This window comes from Macrotis lagotis, chromosome 1 (assembly GCF_037893015.1).
Source record: "Macrotis lagotis isolate mMagLag1 chromosome 1, bilby.v1.9.chrom.fasta, whole genome shotgun sequence".
Taxonomy (NCBI): Eukaryota; Metazoa; Chordata; class Mammalia; order Peramelemorphia; family Peramelidae; genus Macrotis; species Macrotis lagotis.
The window spans coordinates 682639175-682655614 of record NC_133658.1 but is presented as its reverse complement, the minus strand read 5'-3'; the positions used below and the strand labels follow the sequence as shown (position 1 = coordinate 682655614).

Sequence of the window (16440 nt, the reverse complement as noted above, 5' to 3'; positions counted from 1 at the left end):
AACTATGGATGTTGAAAATAGGAGAGCATCTAAGACAGCTAAAATAATTACACAGATGCTAAAAGATCTTGTAGTTTGCACTTCCAGATTGCTCAACAAAATTGAGTTAAGGTTAAAGTGGCACAGGTCTCCGCCATTCCTAATTGATTTGTGGCTACACACCTGTACTCCCCTTCATCAGTTGGTATTAAACTTGTAAGAAAAAGGTTATGGAAACCTGTGTCACTTTCCTCAGAACTGAATCTATCTCCTTGAACCAATTTTCCATCTTTGTACCAGTGAACAATGGGCTTGGGAGAACCACGAACTAGACATTGGAAGTAAGCTGCTGTGCCTACAGGTGAGCTACAGTCAGAGATAGCTTTCACAAATCTAGGAGGTCCTTCTTCCACATGAAACTCAAAAAATCTGTCTGAATACTTGCTTTTCAGGACTGCTTTCTCCTTAAAACTACTCACAATTACTTTGCTTTTTCTTGTTGAAGTTACAACAATTTCAGAATTTCCTATAGTGAGAGAGCCCCTGCAAATAGCTTCACCTACATTGTTCAGAGCTCTGCATCTATATGTGGCACTGTCTAAAAGGCCAACCCTCCGAATTTTAAGAGAATGATTTCCTTTCTCATCACTAACCACATATTTAACATTATCTGGTTCAATACATGTATATTCTTTATACCATCTAATCACTGGAGCTGGAACACCTATTACTGAACATTCAAATGTAGCATCTGAGTTCTCTGGTATTTTGTAATCATAAATAGGCTTTGTGAAACGTGGAGGCATTTCAAATACCTCTAAATCAATCTTTAAATCTTTGTTTTCTTTTTCCATAAAGGCCATGTTTGTTTCTACCATGTTTGAAGGAAGAACATCAAGACTTACAATCATGCTTTTATGATCAGATGTAAATTCTGGAACCGTGACTATTTTCACTTGCTTCTCAAATTCTTGAACATCATTCTCCCCTAATTCAACCTCTAGGACAATTTCCTGAGGAGAAGGTGTTCTTGATAATGAATTTTTTTCCAAATCAAATTCCATAACATGCTGATGTGTTATGGGGGGAGGCAGGGCCACCACTCTTCTGTCAGGAGGTAAAATGTCAACCTTTGCAAAGCTTTTGGCTTCCCCTATGATATTCACAGCATGACACATGTATTCTCCCTTATCTGATTTTTGAACATTGCAGATTTCCAGAGAATATACATTGCCCACCCTTTCTATTTTGACTCTTTCATCTGGTTCCAGTAATGATTTATTTCGATACCATTTCACACCAGGAACTGGGAATCCATCAACTTCAACAATAAAACCTAATGTCGCATTTTCAAAGATCTGTCTTTTGGTTAGTGGTGAGATAAATGATGGTGGCATTTCATTTTCTTTTGGTTCAACTGCTTCATTAGGGGTACCAAATGATTCTGAGCGTCCTAGATCATATGTTGGACTCTTTTCTCCAGTAGGTGTGTGGAAAAGATCATTTGGTGTACTGTCCTCCCGTGCTATTTTTGATGGAAATTTTCCTGTACTTAAATTAAGTTTTGGTCCTCCTAAGGGTGTGGAATATCTTTCAATTGTTTCTCCTCCTGAAGGGGTAGAATACCTCTCAGCACTCTCTCCTCCTGAAGGGGTAGAATATCTCTCAGCATTTTCTCCATCTGAAGGAGTAGAATATCTCTCAGCATTTTCTCCTCCTGAAGGAGTAGAGTATCTCTCAGCATTTTCTCCTCCTGAAGGAGTAGAATATCTCTCAATATTTTCTCCTCCTGAAGGTGTAGCATATCTTTCAGCCTCTTCACCTTCTGATGGTATAGAATATCTTTCACCTCCTAATGGTGTGGAATATTTTTCAGTTTTATCCAGAGAAGTAAAATCTAATTCAGGTGAAACAGGAGATTTAAAATGTGCAACTGATGATGGTGGTGTATAGAATTGATCTAATTCAGAAATTTCCTCACTACTTGTACTTCCTAAATCAATTGACATATCTGATTCAGGAGAAAATGGACGAGTCAGTGATTCTTGTTGCTGGTTGTAAAATTCATAGACAGTGTTGAAAGTCACTTCTTCAACTTCCATTGAAGGAAAAGACTCACTTTGGAAAAGTTCTGTCTTACTGTCTTTGATAATAGGAGGCTTCTGCTTTCCAGCAGAAAGTAAATATTTTGCTAGGGAGGTCTCTGATTCCACTATTTCCTCATTTAGTTCAGAAGTATTTTCAGAAAGACATATTTCTCTTTGTGTAATATTAAAAGTTTCATTAGTGGGTAAAGACATTTCTTTTTCAGTTTGATTTTCTGCATAACACTTTTCTTCTTTGAAACCATCTGGTTTTTGGTCTACTTGTTTGTTTTGATCTAAATGTTCCTCAGTTATCAGAAAGGGAAAATACTGACTTACAGAGAGTTTTCTGTGGTGTGTATCTGTTTCATTTTGATCATTACTGTGTTCTGCAGGAGTGCTGCCTTCATAATTCTTCATTCTCATATCTAACTCTTCAAATGAAGTTGGTTCAAGCACCAAGATATGCTGTTCTTTTTCTTCAATTTCAGATGTAATTAAATGCTTTCCCTCACTTGCAGCCTTTTTCAAGTCTGATATGAAGTTTTCAACACTAGTTTCTGATATTTCAGGTACTAAGGTTTGGACCAAGGGAGGTGTTTCAGGATTTTCCTTGACTTTAGATTTGAGTGAAAAATCTGTTTCCAAAATACTAAAATCATGCTTCTGAAGATAAGAGTCCTCTTTCCCCAGGTATAAAATATCTTCATCAATATGGCTTTTTTCCAACTTAGTCATATGCCCGTTGGAAAATTCCTGACTAGAGGGAAGTTCTTGTTCTGTCAATGGTGTGGCATTTTGCACATTTTCTGATATATCACAGATATTCAACTTTAATGTTTCAGAATTAAGAAATTCATCCTTGCAGTATATTTCTTCCTGTTGCTCACAAACTTGCTCTTTGAACTCCTTAACTGTATTTCCCAAATGGGAATAAATTTGTTTCAGATCAAATACAATGCTCCCCAAATCAGATTCATTTATCACTTCTTGCTCTACCTTATCTGATTCTTGCCTTCCATCTTCCACATCGTCTACATGAGGATAAGATTGCTTCAGATCTGATCTAATAAACTTACCAGACTCAGCACTTTCAAAAGCTGATGCCTGATCTTCTAAAGAGCCCACATTCCCTTGTTCCTTCTCTTTCTCTGAAAAATTCTGTCTTGCTTGAGAAGAGAGAAGTTTAAGATTCATTGTAAAATTATCTGAATCAACTTCAGCATGCATATGAGTACTTACATCTGTTGTTTCACCCACCAGGGGAACATGTAACTCTGTCTCTAATGATTCCAATGGAGTTCTTATGGCATCAGTCCTTGCTGGTTGTTCAGTACATGCATCAGAGGCTTCACTTGTGGCTCTTCCAAAGACATCTTCTTCAGGGACTACTTTTTCCAAGGTTTGCGCCTGTCCTTTTCTCTTCACATTTTTGCCTATGTAGCCTCGTTTTCCACTACAAGGTTTTTCAAATATCATGAGAGATGAATCTTTCTCCTCATAACTTGCATTTGTCCTTTCAAACTGAATATTTGACAAATATTCAGCTGTTCTATGTTCATAAATGTTTTCCTTCTCTGTTCCCTTTTGCTTATCAAATTGTTTTGCCATCTCAAAAGGATAAGCTCTGGCTTCATCTCTCTCTAACTTTGCTTGCTCACTTTCAGATCTGTCCTTCCCTCTTCTCTGGCGTTGTAAATTTATATTTTCAACTCGAGGTGGCCCATGGATTATTACAGATTTTGTTATGCCTCGTAGAAATCTAACTGGTTTTTCTTTGGAATAAACACCATGTCCCTTATCTTTCTCTTGAAGTTGCTGAACAGTCTCAAGACTCTGAAAGTATTCTTTTACTGAATATTCCTTCACATTAGATTTGCTTGTAATAGAGTCAACTGAATAGTCATGGAAATGTGCTTTGGCAATTTCTCCTTGCATTTGTTCTTGTCTATTTGTGAAATGTTTCATCTCAATATCACCAATATTTTCTAACTGATTATAATAACTAATAGGCTCCACTATGAGCTCTGAAGTACTTTCTACTATTCCTGAGTTGTTTTCAGCAATGCAGCAATAACAACCAGAATCTTGAGAACTTACTTCATTGATATATAACTTGTACCTACCATCTTCTTCCTCTATTCCAAACCTTTGACTCTGATTCAAGGCTGTGCCATTTTGATACCAGGTTACAGTGGGCCAAGGATCTCCAGATATTAAACATTCAAGTATTACTGAATCCCCTTCTTTACATTTGATAATCTTGGGCATATCTGCTAGTAGTTTTGGTGGCTCACTGATTGAAAATGTAAATTTGTGTTTGGGAGATGGAGTAGCTTGATCTTGAACTGCTTCTTCAGGTACAAATTCAACTGCTTGGAACACTTCTCTAAATTCTTCTTGTTCAGAACTAAGGGAAACTGCTGTCATCTTACTTTCCACGGGAAATGAAAGTAATTCTAATTCTGTGGAGGTAGAACTGTATGGCTTAATTTCTGAAGTGGACCGATTTGATCTATCTTCTTGTTGAGAAATTTGGCTTCCTTCTTTCATTTGATCAAATCCTAAAGTAAGATCTTCTTCCTCTTGAGTGTACTTCTGGAAGAATGGAGCCTGACAAGTGTTATGTGGTTTGGCACCAAACCTTTGTTTCGTCTTCACTTTAATCCTGCCAGATGTTTTTACTGTTCCATATTGGTTAAATAGCACACATGTTACAGAGCCTTCATTTTTAGGGAGAGCAGAAGAGAAAGTTAGCATTGAATGACCTTCAGTAGTTTGGACAATATAACCTTGTTTACGTGGGATTGGTATATCATTATTATACCAAGTCACTATGGGTTGTGGGTACCCTTGAAAGTAACAAGTAAACTTGCAACAATCTCCTTCATTTACTTCTTGAGATTCTAGTTCATGAATGAATGAAGGAGGGCAACGTTGCAAACGTTTCTGGAAAGGGCTTTCAAATTGAGTTGTTTTTTCCTCTATCTCAATTTGTGATTCGTCGATTTTCAAAGCAACTGGGTGGTTTATTTGGGGCAAATCTTCCCATCTTATTTTTTGATTCTCTTCCTCCGAAATTTTTTCAATGTTTTCCAAAGTAGCAAAAGGTTCACTGGCATATGATGTAATAAGGTAAGATGAGATATGATTATTAGGGGCAACTGTACATATTTCTTCATTCACATGTCTGCTGCTGATACATTCTGAGGCTTCTTGGCCTACATTTTCTCTCAAGAATCCTTCAAATTCTTCTGCTGCTTGTATATCTTCAATAAATGTTTCCTTACTGTGAAAATGGTCTATAACTGAATCTGTTCTGATTGAAATTTTTGAATCTTCTTGAAAACTTTCTCTTGAAAATGCATCTTGTATCATCATAACATCAGTCTGGGAGATTTTTTCATCAAATGCTCCTTCAAAAGTGATTTGGGGACTTTTAGGAGGTTCTCCAGACATTATATTTTTATCCACATGACTCTGAAAATCACTAGGTTCCTCAGTAGAATCATCTATATAATCCTCATTTCTATCTAGATAAGGTAGAGAAATAATTCTCACTTTTTCTCTATGGGATACATTGTCTTTATTGCTTGCTTCATTTTTCAGAATTCTTGTATCCATTTCAGAAGATTTTTCTAAAGAAGGCAATTTCTTTTTTTCCATTAAAATTCTTTTAGCTTCCCGTAAACGTTGCAATTTCATTTTGGTCTCCTCATCCAGAAAACTCTCACCTACATTAAACCATTCATGTACCTCAGATTTACTTTCAAAATAGTCTTCATTGTACATGAAATCTTTTCTCTTAGCAGGGATGGTTTTCTTGAAATGTATGGTTCTCCTAATTCCCTTTTGTTCTACATCTTGCTTTTTGTTAAAAGGAGAGCCAATGAATCGAAGATCAACCTTCACCCTATCTTCTATTCTTCCCTCAGCTAAAACCTCTGTACTTTCACATGTTTTCTCAGCCTTTTTCAACAATTCCAAATATTTTCCTTCTTGTTCCCTTTGCACAACAAGTAAGGATGCTGTTGACTCAGCTGATCCTTCACTGTTAATTGCAAATAATCTATAACTTCCAGAATCTCTATCTTGAACACTTTTAACTTCTAGGCTAGAACTATGATTATGTAAATAATTTTCAGTTTTTATAATCCTACGGAGACTTGTTGATATGGGCCTATTGTTGTGAAACCATGTTATCTTGGGTGTTGGACAAGCTATTAATCTACATTGGAAAACAACTGGTTCTCCTTCTAGCACATATTTAAATGTTAACTTTTGAGTAAATGAAGGTTTGAAATTTTCAGGCCAGGAGCTTGTTGAACTTATTCTTTTTGCATATCTTTTAGCTTTAACCAAGCTGTGATCTAAACAGTCTTCAGAATCTGAAAAAGCTTCTCTCATATCCCCTTCCAAATGTCCAGTTTCTTCCTCGAAGAACAATTCTGCAAAATAATAATAATAAAAACCACATTACAAAGCCCTCTTCTATTTTCCATAAATTAAAAAATTAAAATAAATGAAATAATAAGAAATAAAATAAATTGCATGCTACAGAGGTCTCACAAATCCATAAAAAAAAATTCACTCACCATATTTGTTCGAATAAACGCAACACCATGCTCTGTTTTAAAGATTCTGACACGAAAATCGTTCGTTGTCTGTTCTTTTCTTCAGATTGTTGAACTTTCTTCTTGAATGAGCAAAAATGAATTTCAAAGTATCATGTTCCTGTGCATGTGTGTTTTGCTGGCAGAAAACTGTTTTGTGCTTGGATGGCTAAGAAGAAAGTCTTACCTGACTTGCAGAGAGTAGAATAAACGCCCTTTCTGATCCTTTGGATTGTGGGTTAGAGGCTTAATTTTTTTTTGAGAATTAGATAATTTTGAATGATATAAAAGAATTGCACCAGAAATAATTAGCTAAAATAAAATGAAGAAGGCGTTTATTCGAACTAATACAGCCACTTAATTCACAATGTTATGAAATGAAAAGCAGGCAATAAGGATCACATAAGCTATCTGCAAGCCAGTGTAAGAGACATAACATGTTAAATTGATGTATGTGCATGAAGTGTAAAATAAAAATAGAAATGGACAATTTCCACACAGCTAAATAAAATGTCATTTCAGTCCAAGTTCATTCATCACGATGCATTCTGAGATTGACTATTAAGCATCTATCTTATTGACTAATCGATTCAATATGCTTTTTATAAGAACATTCTATTTTGAGATTTCATGCATTCCAATGACAATTATTTTTTAAATAAAAGCTCTTGAAAACAGCTGCAAAGCATGATGTTGAATTGTTGAATGAATACTAAAGTTTTAAATCATTATAAATCTAAATGGGGAAATGCAAATAATCTTCATCATTCTAACAAGCATGCATCAAGTTCATATATTCTCCAAGAGAAATATATACACATATATACATTTAAAACATACATATACTATTGCATTAAATACTACTAGAAAACAAAAATAGTGAAAGAAAACTGATTCCACTAATTCTTTTAATTTTTACTTAAATTTACATTCATTGATAACTATACCTTTCACTTCCATCTCAATCTGCTGTTCTATTCTCTCTTGAAGAACCGATTCTGGAGCTAGAATAAGAGAGAGAGAGAGAGAGAGAGAGAGAGAGAGAGAGAGAGAGAGAGAGAGAGAGAATGAGAATGTAGTGATTGCTTGCATTTGACATTGATTAGTGTTCTGCAGGTTGAAATTTCCTAAATACATTGTAGTGACAAAGGAGCCCACTTCAAAATGAACCCAAAAGAACATGCCAAACAATTCAATGATCTGATAAAATTGTCATGAGAAAATTATTTCCAAACAGGTTTTCTTTATTTCAAGTTCTTCATAGTGTTTTCCATTTTCACATTTTAAATTCATAATTACTCATGCCTTGACATGCCTTAAACACCAAGAAGGGCACATACAGAACAGCAATGCACAAGCTAAAGAAATATTCTTTCTTTATTGTTTCTCAAGGACTGAACACTTGAATGCAAGAGAAAGTCACATTTTAAAGGAGCATGCATTTGCCAACTTGTCATGTTTAAGTAAATTAAGTATTCTGCACTTGTACATGCCACTCTGTTTTGAACCAACTTTCAATAACTTTAAACTGCAATGGCCAACGTTATGAGCAAGGAAAAAAAAATCAGGCTCTTTAACAACCAGGCAACAGGGCTACATTTGTTAAGGAGCAGGTGCACCCTTTATAACCCAAAAGGGTGGCAAATATCTTCCTTTATTAATGAGATATGGGGGGCAGTTTCTCAAGACATGTTGGCTGATACAATTGTACCAGTTTTCAATCAAGTCTTCACAGATCACAACATCTGAATGGCAGTTTCTACTCCTTTGTCAATTCCTTTTGGTCTTTAGGACGGATTTAGTGACAAACTTGATGTTTTCTTTGAAGATTCCATTTTTACTTCTCTGGTTGTTTTAATATGAGATTCTTTGAGTGTTTTAAGGCTTTTAGTGTTTGAACCAAGGGTAATTTTTGTAACTGTTCTGTCTTGCGATTCCTTAGCTAGGTAGGAATAAAGTTAGGAAAAGGATTAGATTTGCTATGTTCAAAGGAATAAAACATACATACTATATTTAGAAAAGTATAAAGTCATTAGTATGAAAAAGATATGCCAAGTGCATTAGTCCTAGAGCCAAGAATATGACTTATGTGATCAAACATATAAGGACTCTATTCATATAATGACTTATACAAATAGACTTTATTCCTTTTTGAACTTAGAAGATGACTATTAAGTCCCTTGTGTTGAGGATGGAGATAATGAAATGCTTATTAAAGAAGAATTTCTATGCCATATCAGGGTCTGATGAAGACCATCTTCATTTCCTAGAATTAGAAAAACTAGAGATCCTAAATGTTAATTATGTTGTTGAGATGAGAAATTCTGGATTTTCTGAGGATGTTCCCTCAAGAACAGTTGGATAGTGTGATGAACAGAAGGTGAAAAGTTCTTCTCCATGGACCTCACAGAGCAGAATTCTCAGGCCTGATCCACTATGGGGAGCTTGTATAATAAGGCTCTTGTCACAAATGAGTAGCTAGGACTTTAAGTGAGGAGCAGAATACAATTTTGTTGATTGAAATATCCAATTATGCATGAAAATTGTGTATAACTGAGTTCTGAATTTAAAAACCTAACCATGGTATTTTCAGCCCTATTAAATAAGTTGGGGGGGGGGAGGATAGCCTTGAAATGCTTTGATATTATGCTTTACCATTCACTGGAAGTTATACAATTTTTAAAAAAAGGTATCATGGTAGTCATATGAATGACATGTGGCCATCAATTTCACATGAGCTGATCCAGCAGCTACCAAGATCAAAGGAATTAAGGGATTAGTTCTCTGCATGGAATATCTTTGTTAAAATACATAGCTAGACTCTAGATATGTGACCTATAGGATCAAGTTAAAAAAGATGAACTTATTGTTGAGTAGATTTCCAACATTTGCTAGGTAATGAAAAGGAATGTGAACATTAATTTTAATCTGATTCTCTACTCTGCAGGGAGAGGAAGACTAAGCTAATAGTGAAGCCAAGGAGGAAGAGGTCTCATAACAACGCAGAGAACTGTGGTTCAATTATATTTGTTCAGATATAGAGCATAGAGAGAAAGTATAGATGGGATAAAAGAGAAGCCCAAGACCACAACGATCCAAAATTTGTCTAGAAGCTTATTAGTTTTTTCTTCCCATAGTCATTTTGACATTCCTCTCTGGCCAAAATATCTTTTCTTAAAAACACAGATTTCATACATCTAGAGAATGATTTCTCTCCTTTAAATTCACATCTGAGGAGATTTTTAGGAACATGAGGAGATTTTAATCCCAAGCCCAAGATTTATCAGCATCCTTCCAGAAACAAAGATTGTAGAATGTATTTTAGTCTTGTCCTGCATTGTCATTAAGTTTAGAAGTACCTTTATATACAAATGATATTGGGCAGCATGACATATCTAGATACTAGTCACTTATCATTTATCAGAGTCTTAATCACTCTGATGCTGCTCTAGAGGTCTCAGCTATGTTCATATCATCTTTCTGTCCCCCCAAATTTAGTGCACTGCAAAGTTAGATAAGTTGAATGATTTTTACAAGTAAGCTAGCTATCAAATTCTCCTGTGCCTTTCTTTCTGCAAAATCCTTCCTGCAGTATTTGGGAGAAAGAATTTGATGACCATTATGGAATGTGCCAACTTGAACTCTCCAAGCCTTGATCTGAATTAATAACATTTCATTACCATCAATGGCTGAAAGAGCACAAGTCATTTATGAATAGAGCATTAATTATAAGACATTCCTATATATGTGTGTATATATACACACATACTCACAAACACATATATATGTGTATATGTGTATATATATATACATATACATATATATATATATATATATATATATATATATAGAGAGAGAGAGAGAGAGAGAGAGAGAGAGAGAGATTAAATTGGGCTGATAGCAAAACTGAATAAGCAATGAGATGAATTGAAGTAAAGTGAAAGTTAAAATCAAATAACCACCTTCTACGGTTAGTACTGCAGAGGTTGTCTTTTCTCCATGGTCGTTTCGTATAGTACAGCTATACAATCCTTGGTCTATTAGCTGAACATTTTGAATAGTAAGAAGCTGAACATTTCCATTTTGTGACTGCTTCACTCTCTCTGACTCTTTCATTTTTACACCTTCATGGGTCCAGGTAGTACCTGTAGAGGTTCCATTTTCCACTACACAAACGAACTGAGCAGTATCTCCACACTTCATAGTCATGTCCTTGAGCTTCAGGAGGATTTGGGGGGCAAGATCCCTTTCTTCTTCAAAATTGTCTTCAGATATCTGGTCACCCTCTGCAATCTGGGCAATGGATGTGGCTTGGTACAATTCTATACCTTGTGCTGATACAGATTTTGAGACAGAACTTTCTGAAATGCTTTCAAAAACCTGGACCTCATATTCATGTGATGATTCCTGAAGTGATTTAATTTCTTTTTTTGAGATTTTGTTCTCCTCTTTTGTGAAAGGGGAATCAATGTGAACTTCTGCTACTGCCTGGGAGTTGGCAGACTTTCTTACATCTTTCCCAGAACTTTGCCTATCTAGGGCTTGCACTGTATAATCAAGTGATAGAAAAAAAAGAGAATATTAAGATCTATTCTATGTTATTGAGCCAAGTTATTAACATAAATGTTATGGCATGGGAAATGAGAATGAATGATGTCACTGTTACTTGAAAACCGCATGCCTGATGCAATGAGATCTTGGATGTCAGAGCCACACACAAAAAGAAAATTCATTCCCAATGATGAATGGATGATGATGGAGTGCTCATGCGGGTGCCAAAAAGTAACCAATTTCTTCTTTTTGCTGTCACTAAGATTATCCACAGAGACAGGAAATATTTTTATGATATTATTCAAGACACCATTTCACCTCTCTTTCCTAACCTCTACAGGAAGAAAAATTGCAGTTGGTTTGAATGTATGGTATAGAGATTAACTACTGCATGTCCCACTTGGAGGCTCATTTGTCTTCTTTAGTCACTTAGAAAATTAGGATGAATAATTAGTTGGAGCCTAGCAGAATAATTGCCCCTTTGCAAAAGCCCAGAACAGACAATTTGGCAAGAGGTTGAAATGCCTATGTTATCCATTACAAAGAGTAAGCAGGGGTGCTTGCCAGTTTTAGCTGTTACTTTATTAGTGAATTCACCACAACACGAGACATAGCTAATAACATGAAACATGGTTAGTCAAGAGTGGGAATGTATGCTATGCAGCAAAGTAAACTCCTTGAAGAGAAAAAAAAAAATCAGCTTTACCTTCCGCAGTCACTGTAAGCGTAGCTGAACAAGTTGCTTCACCAGCACTATTTCTTGCCTTACAAGAGTACTGCCCCACATGCTCTAAGTAAGCATCAACTATCAGCATTAAAGCCATGCCTGTTGATTCGTCAAAATGGAAAACTATGTCTTTGGTTGGAAGAATTAGCTGCTGGTTATGAAACCACTGGATTTCTGGCTTGGGCATGCCAGAGACCCTCGCATGAAATCTGACTGTCTCCCCACTGCACACCCGGCAACTGGAAATTGGCTGGATGAAGATGGGTCTTTGACCAAGAAACTCCTTCTTAAATGAGACTGATGAAGGGACATGCCATTGGGAGGTTGATGTTACTTCTTCACCTTTTCTAAATCCTGAAAAGAAGCATGTCAACTTTTAATGTGTTGCCCTGAACTAAAATGGATGTTTTGCTTTCCTTTTGATGACCTCCTCATTGTGATCAAATTAACCTATTAAATAATAGATTGCATGTTCCTTCTTTGGATCTCAGTTGTGGAAGTTTTTAAACATTTACTGGAGTATCTAATAATGAGATATAATACAGCCCAATGTAAGGCTTTGTTCTATATTGCCTTAAGTTATCAAGCAAATTACTTGGAAGATCAGTCATTTCCATTTTCTGGTTAAGCAAACTGAGACATAAGCAGGCTAAGTGACTTCAATATAAAAGTCAAGAAGCAAGTAATGGAGCATAAACCAGAAGAAAGAAAAACCCAGTATTTAATTTATTGCTCCAGTGGTTCCTTATCCTAAAAATCACTTTAAATTTGTTATTTTTGAAAATGTGAAAAAAAGGAATAAAGGTACATTTTCTTGGAAATGGCATTTTTTTTTCACCTTAAAAATATCCCATTTACTCTTCTCAATTACTTAATTTTCTTTTACCAGATAATTTAAGGCATTTAGGAGCCTGGGTAATTTAATGGGGAAAGCATAGGGATTCTCTCTGCACTTTTGCCTCATCTTCCCTAACTGTACCATGAGAGGGTTAGATAATAGCATTTGTAAAGTTCTTTCCCTCTCAGTGAAGAGCCATACATAGGCCAGGAGCTTTCAGCAAACACAAAGTCAACAAGAGAGGTTGACCAGTATAGTGATGGAGAGGACAGCACCCCCTTGACACAGGAACCCACATCTCTGCTTTTATCTCTGATATTTTGATCCTAGATTGCTACATTTCTTTGAATGATTAAAAAAAATCTGTGGTACCACTACCTCCCAGTATGGTCATAAGATTTAAATGAGATAATGGTTGTAAAGAACCTTGCACAATTGTGTTCTACAAAGGTCAATAATTATCAGCATAAAGAAATTCTTGTCTTTCTGCTATCACTTATGTACCTATTTAACTCTGAGGTTTTTCTGCTTTCAGTTTATAAGTCCTGAATAGCAGATAATTTGAATACTTCTTCTGAACCAGAAATTCTTAAGGTTCTATAGGAAGTAAGGTATGTCAGGCTCTGTGTTCTGAGTTTTACATTCTCACAACAACCCTGAAAGGTAGGTGCTATTATCAAATCCATTTTACAGATAGAGAAATTGAGGCAGTTAGAAAGTAAAGCAAATTGCTTTACTAGTCACACAACTGATGAGTGTTTTTTTTTTTATTTTTTGCAAGGCAAATGGGGTTAAGTAGCTTGCCCAAGGCCACACAGCTAGGTAATTATTAAGTGTCTGAGGCTGGATTTGAACCCAGGTACTCGTGACTCCAAGGCCGGTGCTTTATCCACTACGCCACCTAGCCGCCGCTATGCCACCTAGCTGCCACAACTGATGAGTGTTTGAAGCTGAATTTGAACTCAGACATTCAAACAGGTAATAACATATCCTCCATATGGGCTGAATTTCCCACTGAACCACTAGTATTCTAAGCCATACAAGATTTCAAGTTTGACATTTTAATCATTGTAACAGGAATTTTTAACCAAAGGTTTGTGAACTTGTTTTTAAAATATCATGTTTGAAATCTATATTTCAATTCAGGCTATACACCTCCTAATAGAGAAGTATGGAATTCAGAACACAAATTAAGCTCTTTCTGTTTTTTTTTTTTTGGACATGGCCAATGTAGGAATGTTTTGATTGATTATATGTATGTTTATGACAGGGCTTTTGTTTTTTTAGGTTTCATATGTGGGTTGTTGGGCAAGTGAAATGAGAGGGAAATAAAGCAAATTTTTGTTGTTTAAATTATTTTTAATTGAAAAGGTCATTTTAATTAAATTACCTCAATGCTACTCAATAGTTTAAACTATTTTTAATTTTTAAAATGTTTTATTTTCACATAAATTATTTTCTTTGGGATCCTATATATATATATATATATATTTCTTTAAAAGCTTTCTTAAGGGGCAGCCTAAGTGGTGCAGTGGATAGAGCATCGGCCCTAGAGTCAGGAGGACCTGAGTTCAAATCCAGCCTCAGATATTTAATATTTACTTAGCTGTGAGACCTTGGGCAAGTCACTTAACCCCATTGCCTTGCAAAATTAAAAAAAAGCTTTCTGAAAATAGGGGCATAGACTCCACAAGATTGCATAAGGGGTCCATGGTACTCAAAAAGCTGAAAATTTTTAGAGAAAATTTTGATTTTTAGAATTTTAGAGAAATTTCTTGTTAGAGAAACAAAAAAATCCAATGAAAGTGACAATTATTTTAACTATGAATATAAAATCAGAGGACTAAAGCTTCTTAAAAAATTTGAGTAATTAGTTAAAATCAGAGGACTAAGTGAATCTATATATTTAAATATATATAAATAAAACTATATATTTAAATATGTATATATAAATAAAACTATATAACTACCATAATATTCCACATCTGGGAGAGTTTGTGAATTTATATATAAACCAGCAGGAGAGTATTCTAAATTAGAACAAAAGTAGAATTTTCTTATTAATAGCTGAATTTACATCTTAAAAAATCAGATAGATAGCAGTTCTTACTATTACAATGACACTAGATATGATTACTTTCATGAAAGGATGATAATATAAACTCATAATCATAATTTTCATCATTATTGTTATCATCATCATCAATGATGATGGAAATTGGCTTTTCTTGTCCAAATAAAATGATTTTATTTCCTCATTATATCTGCCTTCTGATATATCTGGTCAAGGAGCATCATAGCAGTTAAAATCACAGCCAATAGAATATTATATAAGACACTTTGGGAGAAGGTGGGAAATTGAGAAAGAGATGATTGTGCAGGATGCTGTAATATAAAATTAGTTGAATTAGATATCAGCAAATGACCAGTGATGGTATGTAGTAAGGTTATTGTCTTTATGGTATTAGATTCTAAAATGGAAATAGTTTTTTTTTATTATAATACTGTACCTTCCAGTCTCAAGTTTGCTGTGCTTGACACTTGGCCCACAGCATTACTAGCAACAAATGTATAAATTCCTTCATCCTCTGGATAAGCTTCCGCAATTTCCAGCTGGTATGTGTCTTCAAACTGAGTCATTCTAAAGAAGCGAGAAGGTTTGATTGCCTTGTCTTTGCTGTACCAAGTAATCTTCAGATCTGCAAAAAATAAATAAATAAAAGAACATTTGAAATGAAAGAAAAAAGGATACATTTTATCTGAAAATCTATTATTTTCACAGTGGTTCCATTATGATGTATTTAAATTACATGTATGCTACAGAGAAGATGCTGATTTCCATTGGTAGAAAGAGTCCCTAATCTAGGATTTACTATGCCCATGATACAAAAGTCTAATCTCTATCTCTGGATATTATAGTCAAATGCTAGGTTTACATGGTAGGTCACATTATTTTCTTAGTAAATCCACAATCTATGCCTCTCTAGATTTTTCTATTCCTTTGTAAGAAAGAATATGTAAAGATAGCTAGTTGACTCTCCAATTGATTATGTTCACTATGCCAGGCTTCATCTTTGTATGCTCTGTACTTAGAAAAGTAGAGTAGATGTTTAATAAATATTTATAGGATTTAATTGACAGGCTTTTTGGGGGGGGGGAGGGGAGAACTGAGGCCCCAGGATAACAACCACTAGGTGATTAAGAAAGCCACAAAAAAATAAAGCTAATTGAATGAGAATTTAGTATCATAAATGGTTTTCTCCAGTATAGTATCCTATCTATATAAAACTCAACCTCCTGAGACTTTCTGTGCCTTTATATAAGAAAATTATGAGGACAAATTTTGAGTAAGAAATCTAACATTTGAGAGACAAATTTCAGATTTATTAAATAATTCCACAGTCTTTTGACTAGCTTTGTACTGTTATAGAATTGTGTGCTTTATTGCATAAATTAAAAATAGAATTTTAAAAATAACTTCATATTCTGTGTAACTGAGAGGTATACATTCATAGAGCAAGGGAATAGCAGGAAATGAAAGAGAAAGCTAACTCTCCAGTGTCAACAACCCTCCAAGAATATAGTATATAGGATGACCCTTTGGTACTTAAAAATAAATATTCTCCACCACTCACTGATAGTGAGATG

The 16440-nt window shown here is 35.0% G+C and overlaps 2 protein-coding genes across 2 annotated transcripts in view; both read right to left on the bottom strand.

Moving 5' to 3' along the window:
* TTN (titin) overlaps window positions 1–16440 on the bottom strand; it is a 408614-nt gene that overhangs the window by 326392 nt on the left and 65782 nt on the right. Inside the window, exons 44-46 of the mRNA XM_074212758.1 lie at window positions 15303–15491; window positions 7624–7680; window positions 98–6511 (exon numbers count right to left, since the gene is read on the bottom strand). Of these exons, the coding sequence (XP_074068859.1) occupies window positions 98–6511; window positions 7624–7680; window positions 15303–15491 (6660 nt within the window). The remainder of the gene's footprint in view (window positions 1–97; window positions 6512–7623; window positions 7681–15302; window positions 15492–16440) is intronic.
* Window positions 7624–11251, bottom strand: LOC141507696 (uncharacterized; the record flags this gene model as incomplete). Its single annotated transcript, XM_074215604.1, has 1 exon — window positions 7624–11251. A coding segment is annotated over one exon (849 nt), but the record flags the coding sequence as incomplete, so codon positions are not given.